The 24,086-nt window shown below is 39.6% G+C and overlaps 3 protein-coding genes across 3 annotated transcripts; 2 read left to right on the top strand and 1 right to left on the bottom strand.

Annotated features, from left to right (window-relative positions):
* Positions 1-416: 416 nt before the first annotated feature.
* Positions 417-5,504, bottom strand: capza1b (capping actin protein of muscle Z-line subunit alpha 1b). Its single transcript, XM_042491538.1, has 10 exons — positions 5,428-5,504; positions 3,774-3,837; positions 3,571-3,622; positions 3,267-3,330; positions 2,969-3,175; positions 2,803-2,882; positions 2,514-2,592; positions 2,338-2,409; positions 2,120-2,182; positions 417-1,966 (listed from the first exon to the last, which is right to left on the bottom strand). The coding sequence occupies exons 1-10, from the start codon at positions 5,464-5,466 to the stop codon at positions 1,826-1,828; spliced, it is 861 nt and encodes a 286-aa protein (XP_042347472.1). The 5' UTR covers positions 5,467-5,504; the 3' UTR covers positions 417-1,825.
* A 489-nt stretch (positions 5,505-5,993) lies between these two features.
* apeh (acylaminoacyl-peptide hydrolase) lies at positions 5,994-19,151 on the top strand. The gene is made up of 23 exons (XM_042491452.1): positions 5,994-6,053; positions 6,521-6,650; positions 6,731-6,857; positions 6,963-7,050; positions 7,249-7,324; positions 7,647-7,738; positions 9,242-9,316; positions 9,429-9,566; positions 9,682-9,773; positions 9,860-9,900; positions 12,751-12,872; positions 13,102-13,162; positions 13,255-13,352; positions 13,441-13,492; positions 13,677-13,765; positions 13,887-14,025; positions 14,889-14,972; positions 15,722-15,802; positions 16,591-16,679; positions 17,022-17,212; positions 17,492-17,594; positions 18,328-18,434; positions 18,542-19,151. Exons 1-23 carry the CDS (start codon positions 6,042-6,044, stop codon positions 18,645-18,647), a joined length of 2,193 nt encoding a protein of 730 aa, XP_042347386.1. The 5' UTR covers positions 5,994-6,041; the 3' UTR covers positions 18,648-19,151.
* On the top strand, positions 18,615-23,541 carry tlr9 (toll-like receptor 9). Its single transcript, XM_042491451.1, has 4 exons — positions 18,615-18,649; positions 19,618-19,671; positions 20,134-23,106; positions 23,215-23,541. The coding sequence occupies exons 2-4, from the start codon at positions 19,669-19,671 to the stop codon at positions 23,419-23,421; spliced, it is 3,183 nt and encodes a 1,060-aa protein (XP_042347385.1). The 5' UTR covers positions 18,615-18,649; positions 19,618-19,668; the 3' UTR covers positions 23,422-23,541.
* The last annotated feature ends 545 nt before the right edge of the window (positions 23,542-24,086 follow it).

The raw sequence follows: 24,086 nt of genomic DNA, 5'->3' as shown, positions 1-24,086 counted from the left end.
TAGTACTTGAGAGGAAAATGATGATGGTGATGGTAAAATTCCATGACTTTTCCAGGTTTTCCATGACTGTGGGAACTCTGCCTCTGCTGTTTGTAATATACAGTCTATAGATAAGAACCTCATACAACCCCACTTTAAAAAAAATCTGAACTATCCCTTTTAAATCAAGAACTTTTTGAAAGTAACTTTTTTTAGCCAATCAATTGAACTCTGCAGATTTATGCACAATTTGTCTTTGGGGGGCAACATCCATCAGCCATTTCTAGTAAATATGTCTAACATGAACACCTGCAACATCTAGTGCTGTTTTAAATAAATGATCCATGCCTTTTAGTGTGTCGCAGTTTTTTCTGTTAAAACTTGGGCAATGCTCTGAATCCCTTTTACTCATCTATGTTAAATAACAGTCTAGCCAAGATGTTCAATCCATTTATTTGTACAACAGAATGGGGCAGTTCAGTCTTGAAGTTTATAACTGATCGGCACACAGTTGTAGAATAGTGTGAGGGTTGAACACAGCACATAGTATAGCTAACAAGTAACTGATCCAGAGACAGCCTACTCAGACATTATGTATCACATACAGTATGATATGGCCTTACAGAAGTCATGTAACGTATGCAGTATATGATCTTGCCTTACACGGCAACTGCTTTGCGTTCACTTGGCATTGACCAATACACAAACAGTTGTTACAGTTAAAGAGTGCAATATTCTAAGACTCCAACAAAAACCAGCGTATTAAAATAGAAATTTGCATACATGGGTGGGAGGATGAAGTTCTTTACCATAGGAAAGAGATTTTGGCAAATAAATCTTGGTTAATATGAGTATGTTTTCCTTTCACAAAGGAAAAGCTGTACAGCAATGGAGGTGGTGTTGCCAGTAAGTAACAGAACAGAGAATGCATTACAGATGCAACAGCGTACAAGTTCCTTTATCTTAATTCAGACATCATTGCTTGCGTGGGTGGAGACACATACATCGGTGGAGCACAACAGAAGACAAGTAAACAATCCCTCAGCCCTGACAGACGCAAACATACAGGTGTACAGTGCAGGAACAGAGCTATGCCGAGGATCATGCCACTCCTACATGTGAATAGTTGGAAATACAGTCATGTCATTAGCAATGTTTAAGTCAGTTGTCAGTTCAGGATTACTGTGAGATGGTACCAGTTAAAACATCTGTTCATTTTTCTGTAAATGTACAGGTTTTACTGATGCGTCTTATTCCCCGTCCACCAAACATGACAACCACAATGGAACGAAAACTTTTGCAAAATTCATATCCTCCTGTCCGAAATCAAACCCTGATATGTGATGGTGTGCTTAATTTCTTTCATCAGCTGCCTTGTCTGGTCCTGATTCTTCTCCCTGTGTGCTGAGATCTCCACTGTGACAAAATCACAGTTCTGCATCAGTTTAACTAAAGAAAAATATTGTAACTTCTGACATCTGAATCTCTGGAGGTCTCTGATTCCTTAGATGACCGAAGGAAGATTTAGTTCATTAATGTAGCAGTCCTGAGCACAGCCCTGCACACTGACCCAACAGAACTCTTTCACAACACACAACCAGAAGTAACCACTTCCTCCAAACCATGATTATCTCCATAACCACAACTTCCATACAGCAGATGGATATCTGTGCCTAATAGTCTGCAAATCTTCAGTTATTGTTTTTTTTAAATTTTTTTTTTTATTTCTTATTAATGCCTTGCCCCATACTGATATAGTTTTGCTTTGGTTAGTCCTTGCGCATATATAGGCGGGTTGTGGGCCCAGTGGAGAGTGCATCTGCCTGGTTAAGTCCCTGACCTTCCTCTAGGCATTCTGCATCTCCTTGCCAATTTTGTAACTTAGGATCTTATTCCAGTCGATCTTAGTGCGTGTGACAGGCAGCTGGCGACGCAGGGCCTTAAAGGTGGTGTCAGACATGGTCTGGTAGTTCTCACTGATTGCAGTCTGGGGGCAAAAATTGGGAGGGCAAGTGAAATTTTTTTTCACATTTTCTCATTTCAAAACGTATATGTATCTTTATGCGCATTTTGATTAAAGAAACACCTGTATATTTAAACATTAGTGTATCAAACATGTAGTTAATAAATGGTATCTTACCTGGTAGTCATTTTCTGCATTCTCAATGATTTCAACAAATTCCTTGGCTGTCTGGGTTTCATTCTGTTTCAACACACATTTAATCATCCCTTTTATTTTAGTTACAGAGATGGACAATCTCATCTTTATATATGTGGAACTGACAAAGCCATTCTTCTACTTTAAGCAAAATATGGTGCTAAAAGTCTGAGTGCTTATAGATAATATTTTTTACTTACAGTCACTGGTATTGACTCCTCTACCTCCTTATGGCTAACCAGCTGCACATTCCCATCTTCATAATAGTGCACCTGGCAATAGAGAAGAAGTTCATTAGCAAGCTGCAGTTTTAGAAGAATATTCCTTTCTGATTTATTTATCATTTATGCAGATGGATGCACTGAATTGAATTCACCTGGATTTTCAACACTCCTACCACCTGAGCAGTGGACTGACCAATGGTAAGCTTCCACTCTGACCTGCAGCGACCATTCCTGTTAGAGAAAGGAGGGGAGGCCTTATATTACTAACAGAAAGCGGCACGAAGCTCAATAGAAGTGAGAGACTCATTATTTCACCACAAATAAAAAAAACATATAAAACTGTTCAATTAAAACCTTTTTGATAAAACTATATTATAAAAATTTGCAATATATCCTATCAGATATGCGTTTAAAGAGCTGTTTTCAGGGAAGTCACTATACCAGAAGTTTTTGGGTTGAAACTGATGTCCTTCAATGCAGGCTATGATAGTTTGCTGACCATCAACCGTTTTTCCATATACCTGCAACACACAGATAGTATAGGTATGAGTTTAATGTCATCGATATTACTTGGATGACTATTTTGAGCATTTTTTGTGGGCCTTACCGTGCAGACTCCAGTAGGGTAGTGCTCTTTGACGTAGGCACTAAGGGAAGTATCACAGGCATCTCTCCAGCTTCTCAGGGCCGTCTCTCCTTCATATGGCTGCACATCACTCACCTCTTTTCTTAGATGGTCGAAGCGGAACGCCAAACGGTTGCGAGGGTCCAGGAAACGTCCCTGACCCAAGTCACCATGCTCTGTGATCAGGACCTATCAATAAAGGTGAGTGAAAGATTGAAAAGTCTAGCTTGGCCACTTGTTCTTCTGGTATAAATAAGAAAGACGTAAGGATGAAACATACCGGTTCTTCATAGCCTTCAATTTTGGCAGGAGTAAACTGATCCATGTTGTACTGGGCAAAGGAGCTGGACAAATAGATTGGCACAAGAGTACAGTAGGCATTCATAACATGACACAAAAATGCTTAAAATATTTGTCCACTGGCCATTTGAAAACACTGATTATGCTTAACATTCCATGCTCATTAATGGAGAACAATCCACAGTTATATATCCCCCATACAGTCTGGAGGCTTAGGCATTTTGAACAGTGTAAATTATGAGTAACTGAATTTCTGACATTTGTCGTAGTTAAGTGTTACTTACTGTGATGCCCCCTCCCTGAGGAGGCTGTCATTGTTGAGAAGAAGCCGCACATCTAGCAGGACACAAAGAAATCAATGTTTGTGCATTACTCTTATAAGACAAACCAATAAAAAATAGTATCAGAGACAAATTATATTCACATATATCATACTAAAGAAAACATTATTAAAATGCACATCTTGTCACAAACAGCTACTTCTTACCATTGAAGACCTCATTGAACTCTCCCGGGGGTGCATGAGTCACAAAGTTGGCCGCTATGCGGACCTATGGAAGTAAATAAAATGCTACAAATTAATCCATCTGCCACGATAACATGATTTGCTCTGCATTAGGAGGCTATAATGCAAAAAAAACCCCCAAAAAAACATGAATAAATATTTTAAGGTTTTCACTCTACAATAAAAAGTCTTCCATCAAAAATGTAACAATTTACAGTAAAACTTTATTTGTTAAGTCCACCTACAGATAGTTTGAAGAGGGTTTTTTTTTTAATATTTATATTCAACAATTCAGCTATTTTTCTTTGAATATGTTTAAACTGAGTTGAACTGTTGTACTATCTACTTTACCTATGCTGCATGGGTTGAGTGAATAGTTCAATTTCAACTGATTTTTTTGAGTATGTTCATGAATTGTCACATATACTCTATAATTTTACACCTCCAGAGTAAATAAAAAAACATGTTGCATCGTTGAATCTCAACAAATAAGCTGTTGAAATGTTACAAATACTCCATAAACTATCTGTAGACAGCCTATCAAAATAACGTGCTGTCAAAATTGATACGTACTTCGTCAGTTTGAGCCTTTTGCATAAATTATACTGAGATGTATTTTCAGTATTTCAGTGCCAGTGAGCCCTTAGCTTATGATGAAGCCATCTTAACCTCTTGATGAACATATCTTCTGCTTTAAATAAAAAGGCTACAGCATCTCGATTAAACAAAAAAGTCAGTTACAAAAATATCAGCAAGCATGTTTTAAGAAATAAAAGAGTAGTTGTTGTTTTAGATGTAGTAATGTAAGGGCAATGAAGGAGTTAATATCAGGACAGTTTAATGACTGGACACTGCAGTAGACACGACTTGTCTAGACTATGTGTCATGTCGCTATAAAACCATGCCATCATCTTGCCCTCAATTTTCCAGTTGATCGTCAACCTTTGGTGATAAGGAGTATGTCGCCACCGTTGTTTCAAGCTTTAAATCCACCCTGTTGATTTCGAGATTACTGTCGGAAAATCTGACTCTCATTGCAGAAAAACTGCAAAGTTTTGTGATTCATAATAATCTGAGCCTCCGACTAGTGTGTCCAGCTGCCACCGGTAGGGTGTCACTATCAGGGTCCATCTAAACTGTAGGCACCCATGTCCTGATCTCAAGCCATGTGAGGCTAACAAGTATTTGAGCTGCAACTGAATCTGTTTGACCCAGAAATCCAAAGTAACGTTAGCCGCTGATGTTAGCTAACAGGAGGGCTTCGTAGCCCCCACTGTAGTTATTGGAGGCTGGCACTGACATTGCAACGCGACTTTTGGAAAGAATGTGTCCATACGTATATTTTCATTAATCTAGGTAACGTTACAAGCATTTAAAAGTTTCCAGTGCAAGTGTCCATTGGTTAAACCCTTTTATCAACCTTTGATTTCGCCGCTAGCCAACTATAAGCTCTAACTAGCATTGGCTAGTTAGCTAATGGTAGCTTAAAAACACTAGTTTATCATCTCGATACGTGACCAAAAACTGGCATTCTGTTTACAATATGTAACCGTTTATTCATGCTAACATTTAAATTGGGTAGCTCTCCACAAATAAAGAAAACGACGTTGAGTAAAGAATAAAACAGTCTCCAAACCTTCTCTTCATCTGACAGCGGCTCCTCAAAGTCAGCCATCTTGGCTCTTTGTGACCCCACCTACCCCAGCTGACTGACAGAAGCAGTGCGGTAGTTGGCATTCACACGTAAGAATTGACTGAGCCTCAAAATATTTTTTAAAATGTGTCTCGTAAAATAAATGTATTTACTATGCTTCGACAGGGAATGCTACATACTTATATGAATAACTTTGCATTAGCGCCATGAAAAATAGTCCAAATATTACAACACAAGAGGGCGTTAAAAGCTCGGTTATGTTTTCTATCTGCAGCTTCCTGTTGTGTGTTGTAGCGGTGATACAGCCTCCAAAATAAAAGCATGGACTACTTCTTTTTGGTGGACAAGATTCCTGTTTACCTGGCATGTGATGTAGATTACTGTGTGCGATTGAATTATTAATATTAAGTATACCTCACTCCGGAATCCCGGTATTTTGGTTCATTCAGGAAGTGCCTATCGGTTACTTTATTTTATTTTTTAAGTTGCAACAGGAAGCTGCAGCGGTTGTATCGTTTATTTTCAGTCACCGTTGCGCTCGAGCTGTACACTCCATTGTGCTCAACTGCAGACCAGCGACACACACTGTCCCTATCATGGAGTCGCAGGTATGAATTGGATTTAACTACTTGTTCTTTGCATCTGAACTGATAATTACGTCGCAAAAATAAATAACAAGTAGGTGCTAATGTGTAGCTGGCGTTAATTACGCTGTCATTGATTTTGGTAATTGCTCAATTAACGTTAGCCAGTTTTCAAGTCAAGCTAGCAGACTGCCTTTGGTTCGGTTGTTTTGCCTTCAGCTGCTACAGGAAGTTCCTGGTCATGTTAAATCCGCCAAACATTGCTAAAAACAAACTAGCCCGTGCACTTGGTTGCTTTATTCATCACGTAGCAATCGCTTTATTGGTTTGCACAGCGAATTTGGTTAATGTATTCAAACTGACTACGAACAACAAACTTATGTATGACTGGCTATCTTCCTAGCTAGGATATGAATAGAGCATTGTTGTTCGCTGCGGGACAGTTTGTATCACTGAGACGTAGCGTGAGTTATTCTGCTGCGTGTTGTCAGGTGATGACCAATCCTGAGGAAATTGCCAGGCTCTACAGAGAACTGAGCCTCTTCCCTTCGTTAAGCAGAGCCGATGTGGGACCTGTTATCACTTCTCAGTATGGAGGCAAATACAGCAACATCTATACAGGTGGGCTCAGCCTCTGTCATACCAAGATTATCAGACCTCTATGTTTATTGATATTGATGGCATTTTGTGTACCAATGTAGAATGGAGCCAGCGTGATCTGGACAGGAACGAGAGTGTCAAGTTTTGCAGACAGTACATTGTGTTCCACGATGACAAGTCGGTGGTATACTCTGGAGCCTCAGGAAACTGCACTGAGATCAAAGGAGAGTATGTATACACTTTTTAATCTTATCTGGAGTGGTGTTGAAGATGTTCTTATAGACCACCTAAATTACCAACTGAATTGTGTCTTTTTAATGTTTGTCCTCTTAGGGTACTATGTAAGGATTCCCCCTCAGGTGAAATGAAGGCTGTCATCAGAGAGTGCACCATCAAAGGAGAGGACAAACAGTTTCTGGAGGTTTGTCACTGTCTTTGTGGCTCTGACCCAGAACTTTCTTATCCACCCTACTTTACTTATTTAATACCCCTTTTATGGTGCCTTTCTGTGTCCCTGCTTTGCCACATTTTCCACCTGTAGCCTGTGTTAATACCTCATGTGACACTGCATTTTGAACTTTGACTTCTCTCCTCTCCTGACCCCTTTGTGACCCCTAAGATCTGGAGTAAAAACATCAAGATGAAGAGCATCAGTCTAACAGCCTTAAAGAAGCATGGCAAAGTCTATGAAGATGGTGAGTCATCTGTGCTCAAAGGGATACTTTGCCAATTTTTAACCAGATCTGTGTCACAACAGTGTGGGAGTGTGTGTAGATGAAGGGTGTCAAGTCATATAGTCAGCAGTTTGTTTGTTTTTTCACATCATCCAGTGGACTTTTGCTGTCGGCACGGGCAGGGAGTTCCGGGCACTCCCCACACTGTGATAACACAGACCGGTTTAAAAAAACAGCAAAGTATCCCTTTAAAACTACATGTTTTTGTCAACCAATTCCTTTAAAACTTTTCTTTTACATGTGCCAGTCCAGGTCTTAATCATACTGTGTTTTGCATCCCTAGACCAGTTTGGCTGCTTGGTTTGGTCCCACTCTGAGACCCACCTCTTGTATGTGGCAGAAAGGAAGAGGCCAAAGACAGAATCCTATTTCCAGGTCTGTCAGCAAAGCTATATTTGGGAATAAATCAGTAACTAATCACATAGGGCTGCACTGCTCCCTGTAGGCTAGAAATTTTAAACATGCTAATTCTTTGCTAGATGTCATATTGCTGGGATTGTATTCAACACTGCACAGAGCATAAAAAAAATGTAAGTCAAGGCAGTTTTATGTATATAGCCCAATATCATAAATTTGCATTAAGGGATTTAACAATCTGAACGGCATAGAATACCATCTGTCCTAAGGCCTTTGATTCACGCAAGAACCCCCACCCCGAAAAAAAAGTAGCTACATGGTGCAGTAATTGCCTTGTCGTTCGATAAGAAAGCTTCAATGGGATATTTCAGGATAGTGTATGACCTACAGTTTGTAAAAGCAGGCAGAGCTGCCACAGAAGCTGAGCAATGTACTGCTGTGGATATGGGGCAGCAACAAAGTGTATTTTAGCCACCTAAAAAATGCCAACTAAAACAATAAAAATCAGTGTAAGTGAATGGGATTATAGCTATTTTTACATCCTTTGGTGTTGTGTACCATTACATTGTTGATTGTGAAAGTCTCTTTGCATTGTACATGCATCAATAGAGTATTAAAACAAAAATTAAAAAATATATTGACAAAAACAATAATTTTGGCTTGCTGAACAAAGGATCTGATGGTTTACTGCAGTCTCAATTAGTTATTTTGTTTCTTGTGTAACTTTGGTTAAATTTAAACTAACCCTTTTAAACACCAAAGTCACACAATAACACAGAGTAACTAACTGATTGAGATAGACCAGCAACTCCTGTGTTCAACTGTGTGAAATTATTATTTTTCTCAGCTGAGTCTGGCTTTTAAGATCGCAATATAACGGCTGCAGTTCACCATTGGAAATGCTGACAGTAAGGTAAAGTGGTGACAATGTAATCAATGTAATTTACACCTAAACTGATACTGACCTTGTTTTGGTGGCTAAAATACATTAGATTGCTGTCCCATCCAAGGAAGTATATTGCTTTGCTTCTTTATGAGTACTCCTGCCTGCTTCTCTAAACTTTGTTTCTAAATACTAAATGCAACCCCACTTTAAAAAATCCAGACTATCTCTTTTAATATATGCTGGATGATGCAAAATGATCTAATTGGTGAGCTAAAGACTTCAGCCGACTTCAAACACTTTACACTCCAAACAGACTCACCAAACCAGATCAGAAATACCTCAGATGTTGTTTTATACCATTTATAGGGAGCTTATCGCTCAATCATAAAAACGTTGCTATCAGGGGCATTTTGCAAATGGTTTCATGAGGAATGCACCCCAGGTATTTTCCATTCTCTTTCAAAAACAAAACAACTTGACAACATGTGATTTGGGTGTGGCCATAAGAGTGGCAAAGCAGGTTTTCTGTCCTGTGTGAGTCAGCATTGACAATTCCATAGATTGAATAAGCGTAATTAAAAGGTAAGGCTAGTGGGCAAAAACTCATCATTCTGTGTGTCATAATATGTTTGTAGACGGAGCCATCAGAATTGTCTTCTCTTGGGGACGAGGACGAGACCATCCGAGGGGAGAAAAAGGAGGCTGTGAAAGTGAATGCAATTAATAATTTGAAACACAAAATATTTTCAAGATTATTTCAACATTATTAGATTACATTCCACTCTCTTAAATTGTAGTCTTTTTGCTTTTTTATTCCTGCAGGGGGAGCAGTTTGTCTTCCATGAGGACTGGGGAGAAGCGCTGGTCAGTAAGAGCTGCCCAGTGCTTTGTGTTTTGGACATTGAGGGTGACAACGTCTCTGTGCTGGAAGGAGTGCCTGAAAATATCTCACCTGGACAGGTTGGTACAGCAGTTAGTGCAATGTTTTTTTGTGTACTTTTAGCACGCCCATATCTTCTTACTCCTGTTGTTGCTCTGTCTTTGTCTTTCTGTTACTTTGTCTTTGTCTCTGCAGGCATTTTGGGCTCCAGGTGACACAGGTGTGGTGTTTGTAGGCTGGTGGCATGAGCCTTTCAGACTTGGCCTCAAGTATTGCCCTAACAGGAGGTGATTACTGGCCTATGACAAATTTCCCTATTGAGGCTTATAGTATTACTTCTGCAAGTTATTCACATTTCCCTTTTCTCCATCAGGTCATCTTTGTTCTATGTGGACCTCACTGGTGGAAAATGTGGTAAGTAAATGCTTGTCTTCTATTACTTATATAACTACACCATCAAAGAACTTGACAAAGAGCTGAAGACGTCAACCTGGGCCCTGTTTCAGAAAGCAGGCTCAACAACCTCTGAGCCTGATCCCATACTCTGAGTTGATTGAGCCTGAGCAGAGAAACTCTTGAGTTTCCAGTTTCAAAACAGATGATCAGGATAAGATCATTCAACTCTGAGTCTGTTCAGTTTGAGAGAGGTGTGTTCACGGTGAGCACAGAAAGCTGTCATCAGTGGAGCGCAGACAACATAATCCACACTGGCAGGAGGCAGAGTTAAAAGCAGAGCCACTTATTTTACCCCATCTGAATTAGAGATTTTAATGATTACGTATGTAGAGCATGAAAATATCTTTAAAAAAACCCAAAAAACTAACTAATATGGCAGCTGCAGTTTAACAATGTAAAATAGCATGGGAAAAGATTGCAGGGCGCGTGAATGCACAAGCTTTAGACACTGTGAAGTTTATAACGTCCACTCATTCAATCACTTTAACAAAATGATGGCAAGTTGGTGACATGTGTGTCTCGTTTCCCAGTAAGAACCAAGACACGACTTTCTAGTTGAAAACTGGCTGCTATTATGTATGAATATTCAGTACAGGCTACCTTTATTCAGAATGAATAAAGACCTCTTTTCACCAGGTCTTTTCACAAAGGCAAAATTCCACCACATGCAATGTTTCTTAATATGTGATGAAAAGAGCTCTACATGCTGTCAGCTGCCAACAAGAAACTTTAAGACATCGTGGAGGGGGATGCTGTCCCTGTCAAATTAAAAAAATAATTCTTCTCACTGTAGTCTCATTCACATACGCATACACAGGAGTGAGTATGAACTATGACAAAGGCATCTCTGTTACTGTAAAGAGACGATGGTGTAGAGGATCAGAAACTGCGCCTGTAACTGGGAGTGTGGAGTTTAAAACTGGTGGAAAACGTGTTATTTTAAAGCTCTGAATTGAAAATTGTCCTTGAAGTTTTCCATCATGATTAAAGGCTTTTATTTGCACATTTCAGAAGATGCCAATGTCACTTTTGCAAAGCCAGTTAAATTATGGCCTCAATGTGAACGTTTAATACATGTCTTCAAAAAGGCCTAGTGAAAAAACAAATCTCCGGGATTCTGAACATCATTTCACTAGTGACTATAGACATTTTATGAATTTACTTTTAGTGGAAAAATGTCAACTGTGTTGAGTCTAATTTATAGATAAATAAACTTTTTTTAAACAATGTTCATACATTGTAATGTAATTTGCTATAATGTCTTATAATAGTGTTGATTCATGATAATGTAATGTGTAATATTTGATATATGTGGGCGAGGATTGCTCAGATAAATGACAGACTGTGAAATGATACATAGATCCTCCTGCAGAAACAATTGGACATCCAAACGGGTCTAATCCTCCTCTCCCGATGCAACAGCCTTAAATTAATTTGTGCCTCAATTTAATACCAAAATATTTTATATTTAATTCCTCTCAAATTGTCCACTTTGCTTCTCAGTCGGCAGGTGATCAGTCTCAGGCTAAGAGACTGTTGCCATAGTAACTGACTCAGGGTGACGCTGAGCTGGCTTTGTGAAACAGAAAACTCAAAGTTTCCCTCATTTCAGGCGCAACATACTCAAAATTTTCACTAATCCCGCTCTCTGAAATAGGGCCCTGGTCTCCAAATTCCCCAGATCTCATCTGATCAAGCATCCACGAGACATGGCAGCACCCCAGAGCGAAGTCTGATCCGCAGTCGGGCCTCCTTTAATAGCACCGGGTTCTGTCCTGTCGAGACATGGACACAGGACCACTGGGGGTGTCATGTGGTGTGTGGAACAAGAATGTCACTGACAGATCCGTTGAGTCTTGTGGGTTGGGACTTGGGGAACTGGCATGTCCCATTGATGCTCCATCGGACTGGAATCTGGGGATTTTGGAGGACATGCCGACATCTTGAGATCTTTGTCACATTCTTTAGGACAGATGTTTTGTGGCGTGGTCGTCCATTGTCCTGATGGAGGGCCACTGCCACCTGGGGCTGCGATTGCCATACGGGGGCGTTCTTTGCCTGCAAGTTTGTTTGGGTGGGTGGTGCTTGTCATTTAGCATCAATGTGAATGCCAGGACCCAAGAAGAACAAAACATCACTGTGTAACAGATTATCAATGTTATTCACCTTATCTGTCAGTGGTTTTCATGTTGCCCTATTGGTGAAGACACCGATTTTGAAATTTTGGTCCAATGCTATAATTACAAGTTGACCAATGGCACATATTAAAATAGATGTTAACTGTTATTGTTCATATTGTTTTGTTGTTATTTATCCCCAGTCTTGTGTTAGGGAAACAAAGAACAAAGTCATGAAAAAAATAATCAAACTGTTTTAAAGTCATTCAGCTCCTCATTATACTACCATTGACTGAACACAACACCCGTTCACATTAATGAAACAACACTCCAAACATTTTTTTTTACATATAGCATCATCAGAGATCAGGGGTACGTCCCCTGACGTGCCAGTAGTGAGTTTACTGCGCCCTTTCGTCCTGAAGACGTCTCAGGGAAGCTATTGTTTCATCTCCACGTTTGTCCCCATGATGACAGGACAACATTGGTCATCAAGCTCTGCTTTTTAGCCTGCACAAGTTGATGTGACATAATGTAAAATATTTGCCACTGCCATTGGTAAATGTCATCTTATTTGCAGATAGGCGTCAGCAAAGCAGATATTGGCCAGTATTGATGCTTGGCTGATGAATCGATGCTTCCCTAGTGTAGACCCGTGTTTATGTGCAATGTTGTTTGTTGTGCCTCTTAGAGCAGCTGACATCAGGCGACAGTGCAGTGTGCTCCCCCAGGCTGAGCCCAGACCAGTGTCGGATTGTCTACCTGGAATTTTCTGTCTTTGGACCACACATGCAGAGCGGCAGGCTCTGTATGGTAAGACAGAATTGAGCCTCTTTTCCACACTGGAGCCATTTACTTGGCCTTTTTTATGAAGTGCACATCACTCGTTGAAACGAATAAGTTGGAATTGATTATTCTTTCCACAATTCACCATCTTGTTTATTTCTTCCACACAGATTTGTTCAAGTAGAAATGTATTTATCAATGAGATTCATTTGTTTTCATAGGCTTTTCTCTGTGCTTCCCTTTTTAAAATTTCTAGTATGACTGGTATACTAAGAAGACCTCCGTGGTGGTGGATGTGGTGAAGAGACCTCGAGAGGGTAAGGAATACTTGTCGATCACATGATTGCAATTTTTTTCATCATATATCAAACTTATTTATGCTTGTGTGTGTGTTGGTGTGGCTTTACAGATGGCTTTACAGGTATCTACACCTCTCAGCTGTCCCCTCAGTGCTGGTCAGCTGATAGTCAGCGTATTATTTTTGCTTGTCCTCAGCGCAGCCGCAAGGTATTTTTCTGATGAAAAGAATTTTAGAAAGAGAATATTGTATTTATTCTTTAGTTACAAAAAATAAGAAATATTGTCGCTCTTGCAGGATTTGTTGATGGTGGATACGAGCACAGGAAGCGTCACCTCTCTGACTTCAAGTGAGTGACAAGACATATTTATTAGTCTAGGCATTACTCAGTTCAGGTCTAGACAGTCTTGTTTACCGATGTTTGGTGTTGACAGGCTCTAATAGGTGATTTGCATACAGAATCAGTGTTCTGGGACTGCTTGGACATGTTTATTTCAACCTGTTACTAATGATGTTCTGTTTTTTGTTTGTAGAGTCTGATGTTGGTAGCTGGTGTCTGCTGAACATAGAGAGAGATATGATGGTGGTCAGTTGCTCCTCTCCAAACTACCCTCCAAGTCTGGTAGGATAAGTGCTCTTTATTTAAGTAGTTACATTTTGATATATAGTATATACTAAATATGATGTAGCATGAAGTGATCTTATGTCTGTGTCACCAATTGCAATATAATTTCTCTGTCCAGAGGGTGGGTTTTCTCCCAGCCAGGGATTCTCAGGAAAAAGTGGTCTGGGTTACTTTGGAAGAATCACAGATAGCGCCAGATATCGATTGGCAGATCTTGACTTTCACCCCTCCCCCGGAGCAAGACAATAGTCAATACCGTAAGAATGGCAATTTTTTGTTTTAGTAGCATTTAGACAATGACTTTGGCAGAGGGACTTAAAAGTCAGTCTTTTCCTGTTTACATCATGATAAAATGCATTTAGTTTTGTCCGATCTGCATATTGTTTTACATACATAAAGGGTGCAGAATATAAAACACCTCTACATACTCTGCAACCAGAGTTAAAGTGACACCATTCTAACAGAGTCAACAAGTGACAATTATGAGGTCTCAAAGATGAAATTTACTGCAGAGTCATCAAATTGGATTACATGACTTAACATACAATACAATTTTATTGTGTATGTTGTATTGTATTATTTTATTGTCTTACTCCAAGCTTAGTAATCCTACACTTCCTGTTTTAATTCTAAAAGCCTAACCAGGAACAAGGATTGCAAATTAGCCTTGGCTACAAACCTCTATGCATTGCATCTATTTTGTATTTTACATATGAAGCCATGTTTTATGCATTTTTTCTTGTCAAATAAACAAGTAAATAAAAAATCTGGTTTCAAAGGCGACATTACAGTAGAGTGTAATTTTCTGAATCTCCCAGACTGTTTTAGCTGTTCTATTATTTACCTTTACCCGCATAGTCATTATATCCACATTACTGATAACCAAACTCCCATTGTGTAAATATTTAAGAAGGCAGCAACAGTCAACCGTACAATATTATCAGTTTTGATTTTAAGATATTTTGTAAAAAATATTGTAATATTTGATTTTTGCTATTTGCACAGCCCCAATTGTGTCCCCAAGTTTTTTGAAGATTGAAAAGATTTTGCTGCCTGTGGGGTGCATGAAGAACAACATATGCTCATCTCAACAGGGCTAACTAAATTTTCTTTATTCCAGCCGGCCTTGATTTTGAAGCTTTGCTGATCAAACCAAAGGAGGTTAAAGACGGAGTGAAGCTGCCTCTTATTGTCACTCCTCATGGTTGGTTACTCTCATTATCATTATTATTCTGTTGCTGTTATTTATTTTCCAGTATTAACAAAGCTAACAGTTGGTGTTATGTAATTATTTATTGTTGTACAGTATAAACTTAATGTAGTATCCCAAAAAGCACAAGTATTATTCGAAATACACCATATTAATACACTTTACTCTTACATTCAGCGTGCTATTAATCCCAGCAGAATTTTAAAATATTTTCAGCATGGATTAATAGCACTTGATTGAATCTGTGCAGGTGTTGTGGTAAGCACTGTCGCCTCACAGCAAGAGGGCCCTTCAGTGCAGAGTTTGCATGTTCTCCCTGTGGGTTCTCTCTTCCACAGTCCAAAGACATGCGGGTCAGGTTAATTGGTGACTCTAAATTGCCCATAGGTGTGAATGTGAGCATGACTGATTGTCTGTCTAGACCTGTCCAGGGTGTACCCCGCCTCTCACCCAGTGACAGCTTGGATAGGCTCCCCCCCGCGGCCCTTGCGAGGACAAGTGGTAACTGACAATGAATGAATGAATGAATCTATGCATATGTGTTTGGATTAGTTTCTGTTCAGTCAAGAGCTACTGCTTCAGACTAGATTGGCAATGCCGGTGGTTGCTATGACAACAGCGCCCTTAGTGGCAAACTGTTTAAACATACACTAAAATCAAGATTGGTCTTTAAAAACAAGTCCTGAGATGTGTCACGTTTTGATTCTACATGCATAATTACATAACTTGTTTCTTTCTCGTAGGGGGTCCTCACTCTGTCTTTGTAGCTGACTGGGCTCTGTCCTCGTCTGTGCTGTGCAGGATGGGCTTTGCTGTATTACTGGGTATGCTCATATGTTAATGTGAAGTGCTGTACTGTGGGACACCTGCTTCAAGGTTAATCGTCAGTTGATAGGATATGCTGTATGTGTGTGTAAATAAAAGGAGATGACCAAGGTTCACATGCTGTCTCAGAAGACAAAAGTATATACTATACATTGCGCTAGCCACTTCAAGACTTTATGATTTTCCCTATCTTGCGAACATTTAGTGCTCTCATGTGCATCACAGGTATAACCAATAATGACCAATAATGGTACATTTTCCCCAAGAGAAATTGCTTTCAGTACAAAATTATTCTAGCTGATGGACTGTTGATGACTTAGACTAAGCCTGCTTGAAACCTTTAGCCAAGTTGTCATGTACTTTGAGGCCATATTTGTGTCTTTATGGTCTATAATGTGTCCGATTACATCTATGCCATTTAACTGCGGAATATAATTGAATAAAGAAATGCACATTTTTCATTGCCAACAGTTTACAGTGTATAGGTGCTTTAGTTTTGTTTAATTAGGGAAGTTGTATGTACTCAGTATATCAAGTCTGTTGAACCATGTTCAAGGTGGTAAGCATGACTGGCTCCCTTTTCTTTCTATTTAAAAAAAATCAATTAATGGTACTTGTATGCATTTATTAATTTATGTATTTATTTCTTTTTTCATATTTTTTACCTTTTGGTCTCAAAGTCACTTTGACAATTTTTAGGATAGTGTGTAAGAATGTATCATAATGTCTAACATTGATATATAGATGTTAACATGTTTTTTGTTTTTTTTATTTTTCCTTTTCTTAGTGAACTATCGTGGCTCTCTTGGATACGGCCAGGACAATATCCTCTCATTACCTGGCAATGCTGGCACCCAGGATGTCAAAGATGTTCAAGTAAGATTAAAACACTGAAAGAGAAACAAATGCTGTTTAAATAATGATTATTAAGTTTTTCAAGTAAAGAAATGTATTAATCTACAAAGATATGTTTCCCCTGCTGGTAAAAATGACCTCTGGTGTGGCTTTATGAAATCTTTGTTTATACTGTTGATTTAATTGCTTTCTTTATTTAGCTGAGGTTAGTTGCCACCGCGTCAGTTTTAGTCATAGCTTGTAAAAGCAGTATTCTTATTCATTTTTTTCCTTTGTTCTTTTCACTCTTTCAACTTTTTATTTCCTTACTTCTCCACCACAAAATGTTATCTTACAGTTTTGCCATGTTTTTCTTCTTACCAGTTTGCTGTTGAAAGTGTTCTTGAAGGCGATGAGTTCGACACACAGAAGGTTGCAGTCGTCGGGGGCTCTCATGGGGGTTTCCTGGCCTGTCACCTGATTGGCCAGTACCCAGGGTTCTACAAGGCCTGTGCAGCTCGCAACCCTGTCACTAATTTAGCCTCTATGATTGGCAGCACAGACATCCCAGACTGGTACATCTTGGCATGCATATTCCCACACTCTTGCTCACACTTGTTTACTCATTTTTTCATTTGTGTCAGTTGTGCACAACCAATCCTTGTTGTTTTGTATCATTTCACCCCTGACATTCTACTCTGACAGCTGTGAGTGGGATAAAGGGCATGTGTTTGCCTTACTGTCAGGAAAGGAAGCGTTCAATAATGCACACAAACACTGCAGGAACAGAAGACCTCAAAGCCATTGAGGTTTTTTTTTTTCTTCGTGTTGATGTTTGACTGTGGTTTTTGCAGGTGCATGTTTGAGGCTGGCTACAACTACAGTACAGACTGTCTGCCTGACCCTGCTGTTTGGGAACAGATGCTACAAAAGTCCCCAATTAAACACATCCCACAGGTATGACCATTTCTGTCTATGTCCCTTGAATGTATGCATGTGACTTTAGCCACTCTTAAAGTGCACTGAGGGGGAGGGGGGGGTTAAAGTGTTATTCCACCTCGCAGTGCTGGGTATAAGGTACAATTGCAGAATGAGTGGACAGAGTTGTGTCGCCCTTACGGAGGCAGCAGAGGGTGTAACAGTACCGGAACAAGCTCTGTATAAACAGGACAGCTGGCAGGATGGGATCATGGGTGGCTCGGGTATGACATTTTGACATATGACGTTTGATGTTATGCCTGCGACTCACCACCGGGAGAATTTAAGAAGTAATTAAGCAGCTAACTCAAAGAAGATGAAAAGCAGCCAAAAATGTCTGCAGAATTGAGAAAACAGTGGGGTCTGGGAGCTCCTCACCCTCCGAGCAGAGGACAAGATCAGCCGCCATATAATGGAGACGGTAAATGATTGTTATTGCCATGTCGTGCCATTGTTATTGTTTATGAAGCACTGCCGACGCTGCCATTGTTATGTTATATTTTGCGGCCTTCACGCCTCTTTTGATTCCGATGCTAGCATGCTGTCTAAAATCACAGACTGGAGCTGAATGATGTTGCTGTTGTTTCGGTCTTTGTAATTGTAAAAAGGAAGAATTGACTTTGTAGTAGCCCTATAGCATGATATTTGTGTAAAAAGGGCTAATGTTGGTGTCATTTCACAATTTAGTAACTTAGGATGATCTCTCTTTTAGGTACAGACACCGGTATTGCTTACTTTAGGGGAAGATGACAAGCGTGTGCCCAGCAAGCAAGGAATTGAATATTACAGGGCTCTGAAAGCAAAGCAGGTCCCAGTCCGGTAAGCAGCTTGTCTGAGTAATGTGTTTCTTGGTTATGCCACATATATAGTATACACCACAGCGCTTATATTGTTCATTCACTAATGCTCTGATGTGTGCTGTTTAGGTTGCTGTGGTACCCAGGGAACAATCACTCTCTCTCCAAGGTGGACGCTGAGTCTGATGGCTTTATGAACATCGCTCTGTGGATAGTTCAACACTTGTATCAGTGATGGTAAATATCATTTAAATGCATGGTGGTGTGCCAATGCTGTTGCAGGACACCACTGTGTGTAAGGGATGTTCTGCTCCTGTTTTCAGGACAGTGTGAGGTCCAATCCAAAGCCAAAGCATTGAAACAGCTCTCCAACCAGAGCACACTCTGTATAACTCCTTTACTTGTAATCCATCTGCCGCTATTGCCATAACTACTTCCAATAAGTTAAAGGGGGGGTGGGGGGGGTGACATTTTAACACAGCGGTTGAATGAAAGCAGTTTTGATTAATCAGAAACACATTTTATCGATACAGGTTTTCTTTGGTCATATCTAGATAAACACAGAAAATAAAGGGCTTTTTTGGAGTGTTAGTTGTGTTTGAGGTTATATACAGGAAAATTATTTCATAATCAGTCTTTTCTGTGATAGCTGTTACAGTTTGGTTTAAAAAAAAAAAAAAATCTTTATAATTTCAGTTTTCATAATACAGTGCACTTAATAAAGTGATTGTGAAATATATTACCAGTGTGCAATGAATATTTGAATATGTTAGCGTTTGTTCAGGTTATCTTTGAAAGCAGGTAAGAAAGTGGTTTATTACTTCCTTATTCCATTTCTTTAGCATTGTTGTAAATTTATGACGTCATCCAATTCTTGACCTATGGAAAAAACCCTCTCCTCCTGCTGTCCTTACTTTGTCTCTACAGCCAGAAAAAGGAAATGTTGAGTAATTTTGACTTTTCAGATTCTCTTAAATAGTTATTAGGACAGTGCTGTTTGTGAAATCTTTGTTTTTAAAATAATATATTTAAGGTGATATCTTATTGCCGCCCTTCATGATTTTGACTTGGCTCACATGATTTGCATCGTGCTGGCATGTCATGACCACATGCTTTCACTTCTGCATGCATGCATCGAGTTTCTCGTGACTTCAGTGACTTTCAGACACTGTTTTTAATCTTCCATCTCTCCACCTGGACTAAAGATTGCTTCGTCTGGTTCCTGAGTGAATTTTAGGATACATTCAATACCCATCATGGTAAGTAGGATAACATTTTATTCACCTATCAGAAATGCATTACATTTCCCTGAAGAAAATGATGTCCATGCTCTGTTGTTACATTATACCAAGGGTGTCCAAACTTTTTGAATGAGGGACAGATTAGATAATGTGAAGATATTGGGGGGCATCTACTTCTCGCATCATATGGGTTATTTAGAAAAGAAATTAGATTTAGATGAGACAAATACAGCTCTTTCATTTTTCAATTACAAAACTTTAACTTTTAACTGCTTGTAACCATTATCTTCTATACTCTCTGTTTACGATAAAACAATTCTGCATAGGTTTATTTGGTGCATGTCTACAAACTATGATAGCCCTTCCATCATGAGAAGAATTGAAAAATACTAAGAGCTTGATAAACCAATAATGTGTGTGTGTGGTGAGCCACATGTAGTATAGTTTGAATGACAAGTGTTTGGTGATTTTTGTTTTCAGGCCACGTTGAAACATACCCTCATCCTGTGCCAGCTTCTTCCATTAGTGATGACCATAAATACCATCTTATTCCCGTGTGACACTGATGAGAATACCACCATAGTGGACTGCTCCAACAGACCACTCAAGCATGTCCCCTCCATCAACTATAAAACTGTAATATCACTTGATTTAAGTCAGACTAAGATCCAGCAAGTGGGGCAGCATGCTTTCTCCGGTGTCCCAAACCTTGGCACTCTGAAAATAATGGGGAACTGTCAACCGGGTCGCCTGAGAGATTTGGAGGACCGCTTATGCAAAATGGAGATCCATGATGAGGCATTCAAGAGTCTATCAAAGCTGAATTCTTTGTATCTATCAGGAAACAGTCTCACCTCTATTCCCCAGTTACCTGAAAATCTGACGCTTCTTGACCTACAGAATAATTGCATCTTTGAAATTAACCAGCCTTTAAACACTCCACATCTCAAAGACCTCTACCTCACCAAGAACTGCTTTTATGCAAACCCATGTGGGCAGTCCTTTTACATCAACGAGAGCGTTTTCAGAGGGCTCTCTGAACTCAAAAACCTTACCTTAGGGTATAATAATTTCACAGCTATCCCTAAAGGGCTACCACCCTCACTGGAAAGTTTGGATTTAAAAGAGAATACAATCACAGAGGTCTTAGAAGGAGCATTTGCCAACTTGACTCTCCTGAAGTATTTGAATGTGGAGTGGAATTGCCAGCGTTGTGACCATGCAGCCAGGCCCTGCTTTCCTTGCCCACAAAATCTCTCTCTACACCTGTATCCAAACTCATTCTATGCTGAGAACAGCTCCCTCAGCTTCCTAAGCTTGAGAGGAAACTCTTTGAAAACATTTCCTGAGGGTCTTTTCCGACCTTTGAAGAATTTAAAGGGTTTGGACCTCTCTGACAACCTTCTGGCATATGCAATACAAAATGGCACCTTCTTTGCAGAGCTGGAGGGCCTCACTTGGATTAGCCTTATCTATAACTATGAACCACTGAGGACATTTCAGGAGTTTAACCTCTCCCAACATATTGGCAATATGACTAATCTCCGATCTCTACTTCTAAGTGGTAACTTTTTCCACAGGCTTTCAAGTGACAGCCTTGATGTTTTGTCCAAACTTCAAAATCTAAGGACATTAGAATTAAGAATGAATTTTATCAATACTGTAAATATGACATCTGTGAAACCATTAAAGTTTCTCATAGATATTGACCTCTCCCAAAACATGCTAAATTTTCTTCCCTGGGGCTTGAATGTGTCAACTAAGATTGTGGTACAGGAAAGCTGTCAAAACCAGAACTTGTACACACATTATTTTCCTGACCCATCGCTTATGCTAATAGATCGAAAAGCTACACCTGGAAGTGACATCTGGGAATCCAACCAATCAAACCTACTAGAAATGGTGGAGGATCATTTGTCAAAATTTAAATCACTATGGGACTTTAAAAATGATTTCTGCCATGATAAACTGACATACGACTTGTCTCAAAATGACATTATGTCTCTTAACAAAGAGGTGTTTTTAGGCATGGAAAATGCTGTTTGTTTAGACCTTTCCTTTAATTACATGAACCAGGCATTTAAATGTGGTCTGTTCAATAGCATGAAACAATTAGTTTTTCTTAATTTGTCATACAATAGACTTGATTTTTACTATAGAGATGCTTTCAGTGAGCTAAATTCTACTCTGAAAGTACTGGACGTCAGTAACAATGACTTTTACTTCAACATGAAGGGCATGGGTCATCGTTTTGAGTTCATTCAAAATCTGAAAAACTTGGAAGTTCTGAGTTTGGCAAACAATGGCATTGGGATGCGAATAGACCAAAGGTTGGTCAGCAGCTCTCTGAAGTACCTCTACTTCTCTGGAAATCATCTCAACATTATGTGGGAGTCTGATAACAATAAGTACACTCACTTCTTCCAAAGCCTAACAAACCTTACCCACCTTGATATCTCTAACAACAATCTGAAGTCAATCACACCAGAAGTGCTGTGCAACCTCCCAAGAAGCATTGAGACCCTTAGCATCAGCGACAATCTGCTGAATTACTTCCCATGGCTAAACATCTCGGTGCTCAGCAATTTATGTTACCTGAACCTCAGTCAAAACTACCTATATTACTTGCCTAATCACGTCATAGAATTTGGAGCAGATTTTTCTCTCTTGGACCTCAGTCATAATCGCTTTAGTTTTATTCCTGAGGATTTCTTCAGTAAGGCAAAATCCTTACAGTACCTCTATCTCAGCCACAACCAGATCAAAGAGTTGAACCATCAGTTTCTTCCTGCTCCCTTCAAAAATGGTAGTGCCCTTCAGATACTCACCCTGCATGCAAACCCCTTCAAATGTGACTGTGATACATCTTGGTTTGCAGACTTTTTGCGTAAGACTTCGGTGCGGATTCCTTATCTCACTACACGTGTATACTGTGATTACCCAGAGTCCCAACAGGGCGTGAGTATACTGTCCATGGACCAGCGTTCATGCCAGGACATATATGGTAGCTTGGCCTTCCTCGTCTGTTCATTTTTAGCTGTGATGTTCACTGTTCTGCCCCTTCTGAAGCATCTCTACGGCTGGGATCTGTGGTATTGCCTACAGGTACTTTGGGCAGGACATAAGGGCTACTCCCAGCTGGTGGGTAGTGATTCACCTTATCACTATGATGCTTTTGTGGTGTTTGACACCAGAAACCAGGCTGTGAGGGACTGGGTCTACAATGAGTTAACTGTCAATCTGGAAAACTCAGGTCACCGGAGGTTTTGCCTATGTTTGGAGGAGAGAGACTGGGTTCCTGGGCTTTCATGTATTGAAAATCTACATAATGCTGTGTACAGCAGTGTGAAGACAGTGTTTGTGCTGTCTAGTGGTGCCACTGGTGGAGAAACAGTGAACGGTGTGATCCGCCAGGCTTTCTTCATGGTTCAGCAGCGACTTTTGGACGAGAAGGTTAGTAAACATGTTTATTTTCATGTGCATTTTGTGGGTGTGAATCATATTGCCTCTGAGTTGTTGTGATTTCATAACACAAAATTATCTCTGTCTTTACCCATAAAGGTGGATGCAGCTATATTGGTTCTTTTGGATGAGATGTTTCCGAAACTGAAGTACCTAGAGCTGAGGAAGAGGTTGTGCAAAAAGTCTGTGTTGTCTTGGCCGAGGAACCCAAGGGCTCAACCTCTTTTCTGGAACCAAATGAGAATGGCATTGTCATCAGATAACCTCAAATTCTATGACCACAACATGAGTGAAAGTTTTATATGACTTCCCTTCAGAAAGCACTTTTGTGAAAAAGTCCTTGTTGTTAAGGATCTTATTGCAATTACCTTATGGCTTACCTTAAAATGTAACTAAAATTTTTAGATTGAAATGTAACCATTCTTTTATGTAAAGTAAATATTTCACTTTTTTCAAGATTCTGATTTGGGGTTTTTTATCTAAGAGAGAAGGATCATGTTGCTACTTTTTGGGTGCAAAGTTAATCGAGACTCTATGCACATAGACTTTTTTGGCTTATGTAAATTAACTTTCACAAGTATTACAAAGGAATAACAAAGTTGTATAAAAACACCCCCACACCCAGGATGAAAATTTCACTTCTCTTTGGTTAGATTGTTGGGAGGAAATGAAATTGAAACTGAAACTAATTGCATCTGCTTACATCCATTCAAAGTAAGGCGAGTCACCTGCATTTTCTAAAACCCCCCCCCAAAAAAACATAGTTGAAAACCTCTTGTGTAGCCGCATTAGTTTGAAATGCAAGAAAGGTTACCGTAACTCTGCAGTCTGCTGACCAGAATAGGAGATTCAAAGGGAAGCAATAGATGTGCATGCAAAAATACTTAAAGTAACAAAACAGTTTCGTACAACTAGATGTGATGCCTGAGCAGTGTCTGAAGCACTGCACACCTGTTTTAACCTGGGATCCT

The sequence above is a fragment of the Plectropomus leopardus genome, chromosome 8, assembly GCF_008729295.1.
Source record: "Plectropomus leopardus isolate mb chromosome 8, YSFRI_Pleo_2.0, whole genome shotgun sequence".
Lineage (NCBI taxonomy): Eukaryota > Metazoa > Chordata > Actinopteri > Perciformes > Serranidae > Plectropomus > Plectropomus leopardus.
This window is presented reverse-complemented; position numbering and strand designations above follow the sequence as displayed.